This window comes from Zosterops lateralis (assembly GCF_965231275.1).
Source record: "Zosterops lateralis genome assembly, chromosome: 3".
Taxonomy (NCBI): Eukaryota; Metazoa; Chordata; class Aves; order Passeriformes; family Zosteropidae; genus Zosterops; species Zosterops lateralis.
The window spans coordinates 108360129-108376189 of record NC_139764.1 but is presented as its reverse complement, the minus strand read 5'-3'; the positions used below and the strand labels follow the sequence as shown (position 1 = coordinate 108376189).

The 16061-nt window shown below is 40.5% G+C and overlaps 1 protein-coding gene across 1 annotated transcript in view; it reads right to left on the bottom strand.

The window, feature by feature from the left end:
* The window catches only part of CLIC5 (chloride intracellular channel 5), a 69801-nt gene extending 62257 nt beyond the window's left edge, over positions 1-7544 (bottom strand). The window contains exon 1 of the mRNA XM_083856778.1: positions 6899-7544. Coding sequence (XP_083712904.1) covers positions 6899-7387 — 489 coding nt within the window. The 5' untranslated portion in view covers positions 7388-7544. The remainder of the gene's footprint in view (positions 1-6898) is intronic.
* Between the last annotated feature and the right edge of the window lie 8517 nt (positions 7545-16061).

Sequence of the window (16061 nt, the reverse complement as noted above, 5' to 3'; positions counted from 1 at the left end):
GACACACCTTCAGTTGGATGAGCTAAATCCAGCCCTTGATATCTAAAGAAAACAAAGAGCAGAGCAGAAATGCTGCTTTTCTCTTGCAGACTCCAAAATAATTGACAGATATCACCACCTGTTGCTCTGCAGGGATTATGCATTATTTTGTGTTTGTAGAATATTAGTCTGAGTAGAGCTGTTCTTTAGGGACTTCTGAAATAACCAATTTGAAATAATACAAATTGCTGTGTTTTGGACAGGATCCATTTAACAGGTGACAGGACTGCTACACAGATAAGTTTTCAAAGCCAGCAAAGAAGTAATCAATCCACAAATCCCAACATTTTTCACTCCAAAAATGTAGGTGCTGAGATGTTTCAAAAGAAAAAACCAGTCCATGCTGGGATAAGAGCCTTGTTTTCAGAACATCAAAGAGGATATCACAAGAGGAAATATATACGAGGGAAAAAAAAAGAGCAAATAAATCCCGTTTTAATTTTCTCTGGGTGTGATGCTACATTATTTACATTGTGTTTGCCATTGCTGCAATCACTGTGCAGGGACAATTTCCTAGATAATACAGGTCTGTATTTTGAAGCTGTTGCTACGCTACTTGTGCTGTGCCCAGACACAGCTGGGGCTGGAACCACGCACTGAGGGGGGCACAGGAGTGCCAGCTCCAAATGGATTCACAGACCTTTCCACACGTGCCAGACTCAGCAAGGGTTGGAAGCAAGACCTTTTACCCTTTGTATCCAAAAGATTAAGCAAACTGCTCTGCCCTGCTGCTGAGACACATGTCCCTGCTCGTGACTGATAGTTGGGGGACTGGGTGTTATCTGAAACAGAACGGCCATCACTAATCTGTTCACTCACACACACAAAGTAATTCAGATAGGCATAAATCCAGCTGTGAAGAGACCCACGGCACAGTTTTCCTCCTCAGAAATAAGGGTTAGTAGCTATTAAGTTTATATGTGAAGACTTAAGAGATTACCAGTCTGCTGTACACGATGGGGTGGAGGAGGGAGCCATAAAGCCACGCTGGGTCTGCACAGTGGTGTGGAGGTGTTGGAGGTGTATCCCTATTTTCTGAGTTAGCAGAGCAAAAGCCCTGTGAGGGTGTCCCTCACACTGGATTTATGTCAGAGCAGTTCTCTAAAACCATGCTGTTTTCAGTCTGATCACACCACTAAGAGAAACCTAAATTCTCACAGAAGAAAAACCTAACACTCTACAACTCAAATGGCAGTTGCAAACTGTGCAGTACTACTGTATTACACCTTCTTGCAAATAGGCAAGTAACAAATGATTGAGACTGTCACTGAAGCATTTATTGGGAAAACACCAGGGCTGGAGGAACCAAATAGATCTTAAAGGGTTCAAAAATATGTTAAAATAGAGCAGATAAAGTGTTCTGAGTAGAGAGTTGGAAAAATGATGAATTAAAGAGGCGCTTGCTGTAGTAATTTTTATTGGCACTGTTATTTGCATTGCCTGCACCTCCAAACTGGAGCTTAAGAATCATATAAATTAACTGGAGAAAGACTGGAAAAGGTCATAAAAACCACCCCTAAAACAACAACAACAAAAAAACTACAACACACCAAACCATTCAACATTTAGAAATGATGACTCAAGCTTGAAGGCAAGCTGAAGAATTTATTTAGTTTAAGAAGGCAAAGACTGAAGAAAATTTGATCTATGTCTTCTAGATACATAAAGATCTTGTCTATTAAAAAAAATAACATCATTCAGAGTAACAATTTTACTAAAGGAAAATGTTGTCTCAGGACAATCATTATGCATTGACAGAGACTAATTGGTACAGCTGCTGAATGGGCATGACTGAATGTTTCCAAAGAAGCATCTGTTAGGGATATTCTAGATAAGGCTGAGAGCAGGAGGACAAATCACTTGGTATTCCAGACTTGTATTTCTATACTTAATTGTACTTGTAAGCTATCTCAAGACTATTTGCAGGAATAAACAACCATTAATTTCATTTTAATTATCAAAACAGGTATCACGTTAGGATATTGGCTCCCCATGAGTCATTTCCTGCTGTGTACATGTTAACTTCAGCATCTTGGTCTGTAAATCTGCCAAGACTGGAAAACTCTGAAAATAGAATAGTTTTTAGATCTTTTCCTTGCTCAGGTTGCTCAGTTAACACTATTTAAAAGGTGGATTATGAATCACTCAACCTTTTTCTAAGCTTATTCATAAGACCGAAGTAATATTTGCTTACTTCTGTTAGATTTGTTATTTATAATATTTTAAAGCCTAAAATGTCATAAAAAGCCAAACTACTATAATTTTGTGTACATATGGAGAGTTACATCTGCCACCTGGATTCAGGCTGAATTTACCTTACTACCTGCAAACCTTGGTGGAGATATAGCTTTAACACCAGCTTTATGTGCTATATTGGAGTCAATTAGAAGAATAATTGGTTTCCATTGCTAGGAGGTATCTGGACTCCCAGTTATGCTTAAAAATATTTAACAGCCCAAAACTGCAAATACAGATGTTTTCCTCTGCAGGTTATGAGCGTAGTAAGAAATGCTCAGTTCTGCATAGCAAAACACCAGTTTAACCATGAACTTCTGACTGGACATCCATATGGTTCTGCTTTCTGCAAATTATACATACTTAGAATTAGATTTGTCCTGGGACTTCATGTTCTGAACCATTAATATGCATTCCTAAACAGAATTTTCTCAACAGATACCAGAATACTTCATAAAACAAGAGAAAAGTCAACTCATTAGGAAGAAGTGTGATTTTCCCAGTGACACAGTGATGAGTCTCACTGACCCTGTGAGGAACATGATCTGACATTCACAACAGCTCAGCTCAACTTGGGGAGTCAGTAGGGAACTAGCACAGAGTTAATTGTGCCACCAAGCTGGAGTCCTCAGATATTCCTGGCTGGGAAATCAGAGAACCACAAAATCACAGAACCGGTAAGGTTGGAAAAGAGATTTAAGATCAAGTCCAACTGTCAATCCAGCACCACCACCATGTTCACCATTAAACCAGGTCCTCAAGTGCCGCATCCACATGTTTTTGGATGCCCAGGGATGGTGACTCCACTTCCTTGAGTGGCCTGTTCCAGTACCTGACAACACTCTCCATGAAAAAAAAATAAAATTCCTGATATCTGATCTAAACCTCCACTGGCACAACCTGAGGAATTTTCTCTCATCCTGTCACTTGTTACCTGGGAGCAGAGCCCGACCCCCCACCTGGCTCCACCTTCCTTTCAGGGAGTTTGGAAAGCAAGAGACCCCAGCTCCCTCAGCTGTTTCTCATCAGACTTGTGCTCCAGACCCTTCCCCAGCTTTGTTCCCTTCTCTGGACACACTCTAGCCTCTCAATTTCTTTTTTGTCATGAGGGGCCCAGAACTCAACACAGGGTTTGAAGTGTGGCCTCAGCCATGCCCAGCACAGGGGGACAGTCACTGCCCTGGCCCTGCTGCCACACCATGGCTGGTACAAGCCAGGTGCCACTGGCCTTCTTGCCCACCTGGGGCACACCTGGCTCATGTTCAGCTGCTGTTGACTGACACTCCCAGGTCCTTTTTCCAGCTTTCCAGCCACTCTTCTCACAGCCTGCTGAACTGCAGGAGTTGTTGTGACCCAAGGGCAGGACTCAGCATTTCAAATGAGGGAGCGGGAAACATATTGTGGGAAAAACAAAAGTGTCTTTTCTTTTCCAGCTCCTGACCTAATAAAATTTTACAAAAGAATACCATAATTCCAAACAGAAACAGCTAAATACTTAGGTTCTGATTCTTAAATATAATCACTGGTATCCACTAAAAGGACAGGAGGCAACAAGTACAAATTGAGACACACAAAATTCCATTTAAAACAATAGTTTTACCATGAGGGTAGGACATTAGAATGGTTGCACAGAGCAGTTGTAGTTTCTTCATCTTTGGAAATATGGAAAACAAAACATGACCCTGAGCAAGTTGATGTTGGTGATCATCCTGCTCTGAGTGAGGAGTTGCACCAGGTGATCTCCAAAGATGCTCTCCAGCATCCATAACTCTGTTACTCCAGTGCAGTGATCCAGTGGATGCAGGTTGATGATGCTAAACCACTGGCATAGCATTATCATCATATATAACATTGGTATTTTTGCCTAACGCCAGGTGTTTATTGCTTAGGGTAAAGAATTACCTTCCTTCTTTTGGGAGCCGTGTTCCTATGGCACGAGTACAGAGTACAGAGAAGCTATAATCTGCAGTCACTCTCAGGTCATAAAAAAAACCAGAAGGGTGATAATTTTCTTCTGAAAAGAAAATTGGAGCTCTAGTCTTTAAATAACAACTCAAGCTTTAGGAAAACAAAAGAGTTAAAATTTTCAAAGAAACCTAAACCTTCGGAACAAACATGCTGCTCAATAGGAAAAGACAGTGTACAGGTGAGAAGGCTGGACCTTGGAGCCATGACTGGATCAGGCTGTCCTGTGCACTCAGTAACACAGCCAGTATGCCAGTCATATTTCTGTTCAAATTGCAAAGGCTTTTGTTCGAAGAAATTACAGCGTTATTGAAAGGGCATTAAGGTGGCTGTGACAAGCCTGGACGTGCTGGAGTCACACAAACAAATTCATGTTGTTACATGTTGCATTCTGCTGTTAAAGGCACAAGGAATTCTTTTTTTACCTTATGGCACATCCTGAAATAGTCCACTGACATGACATAGTTACCAAGCACTAATAGTGAAAAACGAGTTAGAGTGATCTAAACATTTTCTTAGTGTCTAATGAATGGACTACTTGTAAACATTATTCATCCAGATGCACTATGAGTTAGACACCAGTTAATCTTCCCACTTTCTCTGGTGTTCAGGCCTCTGACACTCATGTTTCCAGTCATTCACAGAGATTTATTAGGGCTACAAGCAAAAAGAGGAATACATAGTGGCAGAACTGTCCTGATCACTGTTGCCCCACAGCACAAGATCCTGCTGTCACTGTCAGTGTATGCAGATGAACCCAATTTCAGAGCAACACTGGCCTCAGGTGGACTGGAGACCATGTGAGAAGGGAACCATCTACGAGTAACATTTATTGACCCAACTGAGATATCAGTTCCATGTGCAAGAAGTCACAGCCCTCAGGGATTTCACTGCTCTCGTTATACATTATTCTGTGACCTTCCATTTTACAGGCTGACTTTTGCTATCTCGATAATTAAAGAGAGAAAAGCTGAACCTGTGCTCCATGTTACTGCTTTATTACCTTGATACCAGAAAGACAGAAAAACAAAAACCAAAAACTAAATATCATCAATACCATCATGTTCTCAAGGAGTAAAACACTGTGACAGGAATTCAGTTCAACAGTACCCACTGCCCTGCCCACTGGGATCACAGTGAGAGCCTGGGATCACCTGAGAGCCTCAAGTCTCAACCTTTCAGCCAGGTAGGGATATCTTGGGGCTCAAGGACATCTCAAAGACACCAGGCACGTTTAACGAGTGAAGAGAGCACAGTTTGCCTTTTTCTCTGGAATAGCTGATAAGAAACTTTATGGGACAATCAGCTACTCTGCACAATAAAAGCAAGGGAAAGGACTTCCTCAGACCTGGTCCATGACAATTCTATTCAAAATGCCTCTCTTCTCACTTTTTTCAAATTAACCCAAACAACTCTGCTTGAATGGGAACTTCTGCACACATTTCTTATTTTATCCATAGAAAAAGAAGACATTTTTATTTTGAAATAAGAGGAATGTGAAAGAATAAGGAAATTAAAGAGATTATTTTAAAGCCAAAATGCAGTTCTCAGGTTGCTAATACCATGTAGTTGCTAACAAACAAAATGTACTCAATTGCTGCAACTTTTAACACATACACAGGACTACATGCAGAAATATAAAATAGAACTAATGTCCCAGCTCTTACTTTGACCATATAATCAACATATTTTTAGCAATGACCAGGATCTTGTCACAGAAATAGGACAGGTGCTGTTTCAGGAGTCATTTAATGAAATAATGACTGCTGAAAACACTTCTCATTATGGGTGGTGACAAAATCTCTTCTCCTGCTTCCAAAGACCCCATGGAACTGAGAAACAGATTTTGATAATATTATTTATGCTGAAAAGTGACAAACTTCATGAGGCTCCTCTTGAAATAACAGAATATTATAATCATGGTGTATTGTTCTATTCAAGGTACACAAGGTCTTGAACATTCTTAAAAAGAAGGAACTGTCAGGCCTGAACTGTCAGGCCCATGTTTCAGCCTAATAAATGTTGAGGAAAGTTAAATACAAGTGCTTTTATGAAGGGAATCATAGTGTTTATTCAAGTACACAGCTGCTCACAGTTTTGAAACCTAAGTAATCCATTAAAGGTGAGAGAAGGTGTGAAAGCCCTCTCAGTAATTTATACCTAACTGGAAATGAATGAATATGCATGTTGAAATTGTCACAAAAATACCTAAATTTAAATACTGAAACAAAAGAAAAACTGTTTTCAGGGATGAGCATTATTTAAACTACATATTCAGTTTTCTTCATAGCATTCATAGCTGTTACCTTTGAGCTCTCAGCTGCTAGATAATGAAGTGCAGGGATAGCTGAACTAGCTCAACTAAATAGTAACAGCCTAGCTGTAACAGTAGGGAGATTTCCCAGAATAAATGAATTGCAGCAACAACCAGAATACCCACCCCATACTTCCACTTGAATGAAGAAATCCCAGGCACTTCCACACAACACAAATCACCTCTTTCTCTGCTTAAAGATACAAGAGGTAAGTGAAGGGATTGGCTCCCTGCAGCTGAGTTGGGAGCAAAGCAGTGGGTAGCTGGATTTCACTGATTTGGAGGACACACATATGGATTTGGGGTTTAAAACTGGGGTATGCTTAGGAGCACCCGGGTTCTTACCTTTACAAAAATGGAAATCTCAGTATCTTCCTGAAAGTTGTTATTTTCTCCACAGTTATTGTTAGGGGGAAACTTGAGGGAAGTTGAAGAGTTGGTAAAAGTGCTCTGTCTCAGACGAAACTGGAAATCTGGAGGAAAATGCAGAGTGTTCTCTATCATTGTTCCCTCTACTTCTTTATCTTCCTGACTTGGGCTCATCAGATCCATCTGCTGCTGTGGCTGGTCTTCTTCAGCACCATGGTGAGATAAAGAATCATTTTCTCCATCACTTCCATACTGAGAGGCCACAGAATTATTACAGCTTTCTTCTGAGTTCTCTTTACTACCCTCCGTGTTTTCTGGGATGTTAGCGATGGAAAAGGGCGATGCTGAATCTTCAGGGACATGATCAGAAAGATCTCCCCCTTTATTTTCCTCAGGATCTGAAACCTCAGAGACAGTGGTGTCGTTAGCATTTTCATTGATGTCAGTGAGGACTGGATCTTCCATGGCTGCTGGCTGGTGAGTTTTGCCTGCCTGTTGGTACCTTACAGACTGCAATCAAAGCGAGATGTTAACAGACAAGGCTCCTCAGGAGGAAGCAGAGTCTGTGGTGTACTTTCTGAATGCTCAGCTACACATGGCAGATCTCCAACAATCATTTACTGAGAGCCTTGAATCAACAACTGCACTTCCATGAAGTAAAAGGCTGTCTCACTTTTAACCCCTTTGTTGATCTGACTCCTGGGAATTCTATCTCAGGAGCTGTAATCAGTTGTCCCTCCAGATGTTGCCTGGATAAGTATAGCAAAAAAAGCTGAAGAACCTATCAGTACTAGAAAGCTACAGTAAAAAAAATAAGTATGTTCACATAGAAAGTCAAAAAGAGTTCTAGTGGAAATCTTATTTATGTAAAGAGATAGAAATACAGACTTCACCCACTTACTCATATTTTCAGCACACAAAAACTTCAAGGAAAAGCAAGGCAAAACTGCTTCAACAATACAAGCAATCATCTGCAACATTTTAGTGGTTACTTACAAAATTATCAACAACTGATGATCATTTATTAAGAAGCTATAAAAAAGTTATAAAGAGGTAAATTTTAACTCTTTCCAACATTGCCACTTACTCACTTTGGGGGCCACACATTTCACATTTGGCATTGTCCTCCTCTCAGCTATAATTGTAAAAGCTCACATGAGCTGCCCTGGGAATAAAGGAAAATAAAGCAATGAAGAATTATTAATCATGATTACATATACATAATGCATCAAATTTTTAATTATAATCACATTTAGGTTATGTATCTCCATGATATAAGACATACACTGTAGAAATCTAGTTTGCCACCTTGTGTGTACAGTCCCTTTTCTCTAATGAATGGAGAGACACACCAAACTGCACAGAACCTAAATTGGGTGAATACTGGCAGCTTTAGCATAGAATTAACTGCCCTCCCAGAGACAGATACACTGAATTCCACAGAGCTGAAACTCCCAGAAGATCCAAACCTGCATTTATCAAATTATTATAAAGTTAGCAATTTATTAAAGTCATGAGAACTTCAGGCCTTACTGACTAAAGACTTTTTATCTCCATGTTTACTGCATCTGGATTACATAGATTATTACAAGAATTCTTATAAACTAATTATGTTTAATCTTTTGGGGTTGAGTCAAAAGGAAAATGAAGGTGTCCTGACCCATCCTTGTAACTTCCTGAGAGGTAACTGCCATAGCCAGGTTAGGTTTCTTAAAGAAATAAAGAAGAGAAGTGAAAGAGAAAGATGGTAATTCAAGCCATCCCGGACAGAACCAGAAGGGAACACAAGCTGTTTCACAGGGTAGACTAGCAGGTGCTGCCTGCCTGGGATTTATGATTGTAGTTAACTGCCATTACTCTTATATTAAGAAGTTTAGGGTACTACTAAAGTTAAATATCAAAAGAAACCAATATTTCATCTTAATTAAACTTAGGGCTCCTAGATAACCTGAAAAGTGCCAAGATCATGGTCACAACAAAGTTTATCACTGTGATTGTACAGTACAAAGATGCAGGTAAGTATCAGAGATCAATGAGATCTCTTATTTCATGAGGGCATTTCTGGCCTCATGCAACTCAAGGACTTCAAGGATACATTACCCATTACCAAGGCCTAATTTCAACTTTTACTGCCCCTACATTCCTGCCTGGCACAAGTGGTCCATCATCAAACAGGAGGGAATACATCTCTTTACATTAGCTGTATGTACCTCAGCCACAATTCCTCATGTGGAAATCCTAACTCAGAGATTCTGAAATGTGTGCTGTATAATCTATCTTTGAAATTTCTAGCACTCAAGACCAAGGCTAATTATAAGACTGATTTAAAATCATTAACTTAAATTATTGAAGTTCAAGAAACTTGAGAAAAGCAATAAAACAGCTGGTAAGTTTTATAAATTCAACTGCTTTTAGGGCTACTTTTCACTTCTAAGAAAACACTTGGATTTTTTTCATATTTTGTAGAAAGACAAACGTATTTCTACCTGGGTCTGTTCAGCTTGGTCTGAGCGTGACTTTGATCAGCAACCCTTTCTTTCAGAGTGCTTGCAGGATTAAACTCGCTGGGATCATAAAAACTCCCTCCTTAATAACTCGGCTGGCAGTTTGAGGGAAAAAAAAAAAGAACACAGAAATACGCATGACACAAAACAAAGAACAAAGTCCAGTTGTAGTCCAGTCCATGACTTTTTCCCCCTCCACGAAGACAACATTTGCAGGATGCAGCAGCACCTACTGGAGGGTTTAAAATAGCACAAGCAAAACAAGAAGCAAGACCATAAGGTATTATTTTAAAATAAATAAATACATTTGATGTGGGTTTCTTTATTGTGAGTTATCCAAGTTCTTCTCTCCTATACCTCCCTCCAAGAGCAACAAAAATTATCATTAAGTGTCCAGTGAAATGGGATTTCTCTCCTGCACAGAAGTGAGAGGGAAGAGGTTGTATTGAGGCAGGAGAGCAAAAAAAAGGTCTCAGCCCAACTAAAGCCCTCTGAGTAACAGTCCCACCCCAAAGCCATGAGAATGCAAGATTACAAAACAGAGATCTCCAACTTCATCCATTCCCTAAATTCCTCTGCTCCCAAATCAGGAAGGTGTTGAGTTAATGTGGAATTTAGTAACACAATACTTTCTGCTGCTAATTCTGTAATCCAGGTTGTGTCACTGACCATCTGGACCCACATGAGCCATTGGTAACACTGGTCACCAGCTTTGCAGAAACACAAAGTACAAAAAGCATAAGCAGAAAAGTTCATAAAGGACAAAGAACATGAGCCATAGAACTCCTCATTTTCAAGAGAAGCTTGTTTTTTACTTTATGACTGAATTTCTGATTTTACTTCAATGTTATTTTTTTTAAAGGGAGCCATACCAGAATCACCATGACTACAAGTCCAGTTAGCATACTTATGAACAAGTTACAGCTTTGTTAGTGTTCAGCATCTGGAATAAAGAAATCACTGATTCTTTCTACAGTCCAGTGGACAGTGATGAAAAACTCAAAGTACATCATAAAAAGAGTTGGAAATAATTATAGCAAAAGGAGAATGAAGATGGTCTTTAATATAGCCCAGTTATCAGAGGTCCCTACAATAGATGTGCCTGTTTAGACAGCAAGGCTGGCATTCAGCTACATTTAGAAGCCCAGAAACAGACATCAAAACTGAGGCTAGGAACCCAGACAGCTGCCTGGTTCACTCTGCAGAGACACACAGAGCTCAGTTCAACAGCTCAAACACACAGAGACATTTATTGGTATTTAAGTTGTTTACTTAGAGAAACTCAATTTATCTGAAGGATAATGGCTCTGGCACACTCAGACTGCTGAAGCTACTACTGAAACTGCAGCAGTTCACCCTGAAACCCCAACAGAAGTCAGCACTTCCACTTGCACTTATTTTAAAATGACAAGCAGAAGACCAACTTGTAAAGAAATTCCTGCATTGCTAGAGTCAGTTATCCCTCACCTCCAGAGTGGAAGAGAAGGGTGGGAAGAATGAAGAGCAACAAAAATACCAGACCCCTAAACAGAATACCTCATCTATTCTCAGAGATTTAAGAATCAGAGGCAAACCCCCACATTACACCATTTAGTACAGATTCCCAAGACTTCTACCTGGGTACACCTTTATTGAAGCAATAATTTGCACATATTCTAGACACTCCATTATATTGTAAACTTCAACTCATCCATCCCTGCCACAAGTAGCTTCAGTGGTTCACAGACCTGTTTAGAAATAGCAACCTGCTTCTACTGGAATTTCTCCAATCATTTCCAGTTGGATATTCCTATAATTTGAATGGTTTAATAAAAGAGTCCTTCAGTTTTATTTGTCCTCAGTGAAGATACTTGCACACTTAAAGCAAAGAGCCTGTAAATCATTCCTCATAACCTAAAGAAATGGAGGTCCTTCTGTTGCTTGCTCTAAAGTATCTTTTTCCAGACAGAAGAGATGCAAAAAAAAATCCCCTGAATGGTTAAAACACTCAGAGTTCTTGGAAACAGCTGAACTTGAAACTGAATGATGGTAAACAAAGTTTACTATCCCTCAGAAACTGAGGGATCTTGGCATCCTGGAGGATCAGATCCTTCATCTGCACTTAGGTCCACTCAGTGCAAAATCATGAATGTTCCTGGCCATTCAGGATGTTGGTTTTACGAAAAAAAAAAAAAAAAAAAAAAAAAAAAAAAAAAAAAAAAAAAAAAAAACAAAACCCAAGAACTTTTTTCTTTAATAAAGCTCCAAAATTTCCAAAGCTTTGCAACATGTAGTTCAAGGACATTACCAAAACTACACTGTAGGCTCTGGGAGACAGACTGGTCATGGTTTACAGACATATTACAAGGGACTTGCAATAAATTCATACCATTTTGTTTTCACTCCTGGCTGCACTCAATACCTGGAGGAAATCAACCACAAAGGCTTGCACCATTTCCAGCCTCAGCTTTTACTTGTGTTGCTAGCAGCACCTCATCTCTACACAGTTCATCAACAGTAATCCTCTGTCTACTACCAATCTTGCACTAAACAGCACGAGGACAAGACTTTATCCCGTATTTTGTTCCTTTATCTGTGTTCTATTTGTACTGCAGTAAGGAAAACAATCACATTGAAGAATTTTTTCAAAAGACAGTGGTTTGGTAGATGTTGAGGATGACACATTTCACACAGGAGTCAGCACATCTTGAAGCAGGCATCCAGGAATCCATCTGTTGTTCTGCTAAAACTAACCTGGATTCTGCAGTTTTCAGAGGGGCTGGTTCATGGATCCAGGACCCCATTGTAGCAATAGTGATTCACCTTCACCCAGATTTTCTTTGCTGCTGGCTGCATAAAAGGCATATTTAAAGCCAACACACCCATAAATTTCACTCCACATATGACAGATATTTTTCCACTGGGAACCAGACAAACAACAGAAAAGCACTTTGCACAGGACACTCAATTCTCATGTTATCAACAGCTTTTAGTTGTTGAAAATACCAGGGGTCACTGTCAACACACATTTGAAAACCTGTTTTACCTGCTGCAGGACCTAAGCATTCCCAATTTGGATGTTCCTTTATTTTTGGTCTTCCAGTTCATTTTGTAAAACTTTACTTGGTTTGGTCTTTAAGTCCATGGTCAGAAATGTCATTGGAATACCTGAGAGTCTAAGAAATACCAACCTTTTTATCTGCCTAACTGTTCCAAGAAAAATATTTTTATTTGCCTTTAAAATCTGGCATAATTTCAGTAGCTTTGTTTATCTCTGAAGCTAAGCACACTTGAAAAGCTCAGCAACCCAGTTTCAAGCCTGTTTGTAGTGGAGGCTCTGGTAACTGAAATAAAGAAGGCAGAACACTACAGTCCTCTGTATCCCCCTGTCATGCAGCCTTAGGGATCTCCTTCCACACAGTTTGAGAAACAGCAAAGTTAAGAGCCCTTTTTGTTTATAGCCTCCATATACAAGCAATATTTTGGATTAAATGGGCACTAAAAGCTTAAGTCTCATAAAGTTTAACAGCTGTTACTCACCCAGCTCTTTTTATGGTTTCATGAAATGTCTGTTTTCATCTCAATTTTATAAAGATGCATCAAAAGACAGTAAATAACAGGTTAAATGACAGACTAAAAAGCTACTGAGCAAAAATGGTGACAGAAGTCTCCATCGCATGGATAAAATTGAGAATAAAATTGGAAATACAGGAAATATTTGTTGTTCAATATTAAATAATGAAAATGTCCTTAAGAAAGTATGCAATACAAGTAGCTGAGCTATTCACATGCAACATCAAGTTTTCATAGAGTCGCAGAATGGTTTGGGTAGGAAGGGAACTTAAAGATCATCTTATTCCAATACCCTGCCATGGGCAGAGACACCTTCCACTCTGCCCATGTTGCTCCAAACCCCATCAACCCAGCTTTGGACACCTCCAGGTCTGGGGTAGCCACAGCTTCTCTGGGCAACCTGTGCCAGGGCCTCACCACCCTCACAGGAAAGACTTTTTTTTTTTCCTAATATCTAATCTAAACTTGCTCGCTTTCACTTTCACAGAATCACAGAATCACAGAAGGTTAGAAGGTTGTGTAGGTAGGAAGAGACCTTCAAGATCATCGAGTCCAACCCAGCCCTAACACCTCAACTAGGTCGTGGTATCAAGCCACATCCAGTTTCCTTTTAAACGCATCCAGGGTTGGTGACTCCACCACCTCCCTGGGCAGACTATTGGCTTTGAAGCCATTTCCCCTTGTCTTGTCACTCCATGGTCTTGTAAAAAGTCCCTCTCCATCTTTGCAGATGGCAGTCCACAGTCAGGTCACCCCTAAGCCTTCACTTCTCCAAGCTGAATAATCCAAATTAAATTTGTCCAAATTTAACCCCAAATTTAATTAATTCAAATAAATTCTGAGTTGATCACATCTTCAACACTGCCAACTAAAAGGCATGGTTTCCCTCCAGAAATTAAATGTCGTACTAAACCTGGCAACCCCTGAGAATATTTTGAGGTTGCCTACTCTTTACTTCCGGGCATTAACTAATGGTTTTTGAGCAGCAAATGCTCAATTGTACTCCAGCTGTAAATCTGGACAGCTCTGGCAGCATCCAGTGCTTAGAACTGCAGCTTCTACAGGCAAATGTGGGCTAAAATGCAGCAGAGAGATCAAGGTGAAGAAAGGCAAACATCTCAAGTTGTGCCCAGTTTTACTCCTCTTAATGTAAGTACACATGTAACTCACTCATTTCTTGTAGGCAAACACTGTAAATGGAACCAAGAGCTGTATTAAACACATCAAACGCGTTATTGGCTAGACCAGTTCAGAGCTCTGAGCTGCTGTGGTGTGCTGCCTGTACGATGTGTCAAACTGGGCACACCACATTAGGCTGGGCTTGTGAATAGGTGAATACTGCAAATGGTTTTCAAAGCATGTGGGCAAGGGTAAACAAGAGATTACTCACCCCTTTTAGGACTGAATAGCTGAGTGAGTGTGCTGCAAAAGTAGGCTGGCAAAAGAGTCTCGATGCTTAAAAGTTGTCTGCATCAGTGCATGAAGTTCTTAACAAGAACTCAATTGTAACTTGATGAAATTGGTCAAAATATTGCACCTGCTCTGTTATGCATTCCCTGAACTCTAATTCACTCAGTGTAACAAATATTTTTAAGGCAATACAACAAAGTAATTTATAAAGGACGTGTCCCTCCTCCACATGATCAGCTGTTACGTGCATATTCACAAAGCTGAATTTTTGTAACCAAAAAGAGACTCAGAGAAAAAAAAAAACACACAAGGACCTTGACTTGAACTTGACACATAACACGTGAGTAGCTGCAGGAATTCTTATCTAGCTCACCTGGAGATAGTGTTTTTTTCCCTCTTTTACAGGCCTGTTTTGCCACACCTGCTACATTCCATAAATCAAGGTGAATCAGGGGCGTGTCACTCTATTCAGCCTACTGTACCACATTTTAGAGCCACTCCACAGCTGGCACACACAGGCAGCAAAACCTGCCTAACTCATACATATGTGAAAGCCATTTGAAAGAAACAAGCTGAAATCGACACCGCCTGCAGAATAAACATTTAGCAGGGTGCACCGAATGAAATTCAGGTCTACTTCAGTCACTTATGAAGCCATAAGCATATCTTTTTCTCAGTTTTCAGGATGAAATTTAAAACAGTGATGATTTGTGCTCTGTGCTATTAAAGAATGCTTAATTTCTCTATTTACATAGAGCTGATCTCATTGTTTTTCAGCAGCAGTAACTTAACAGGTTTTGCAGAATTACTAATCCCTTCTCATAATAAAAAGGAAAACCATGGGAATGTAAACTATTTGCCTTATTATGAAACAAACTTACACCAGGACCCAAAACAGATCATACACTGCTGCAGTGGCACTCAGAGTACATTCAACAACACATGACCATTTCCTGCCTGTATTCTGAGTTTTAGGGTAAACAATTTATTTTTGTTTTTTTCCCACAAGAGACCACAAAAAGGTGATGTGCGTGAAAAAAATATGCACAGCCAGTTTACAGAGCTGTGTGACCAAAAGGGAGACGTTGTCATGGAGGAGTCATGGAGAAGTCATGATGACAAGCACTGCCTTGAAAAGGTTACAGCCTGGGGCTGCCGGGCACCTGCAAAGGAAGCAGGAGGCAGGTAATGGGCGTGCTGGGAAAACACAGGAACACTCCCAAGGACACGTCCCATCACAGCCTCACCTCATGGTGCCCTTCTGCAACAATGGGAAACTCAGAAAAGCATCCTGGTCTGGGAGTGCAAACACATCCCTCACAAACCCCTGAGCTCCCTGAAAATAGGCGAGGTGTTAGGGAATGGGTTGGACTCCACGGTCTTGGAGGTCTCTTCCAACCTAGTCATTATGTGATTTTGTGAAAACACCACCTTGCTCTGCTTGGGAGGGCTTCATCCCACAGCCCCCACAGCTCCCCTCAGCTCTGCCCCTTCATCCCATGGTGTGGCAGCAGGGCCAGGGCAGTGACTGTCCCTGTGCTGGCACTGCTGAGGTCACCTCCAGGGCTGTGTCCAGTTCTGGGCCCCTCAGTTCAGGAAGGACATTGAGGGGCTGGAGCTTGTCCAGAGAAGGGAACGGAGCTGGGGAAGGGTCTGGAGCACAAGTCTGAGGA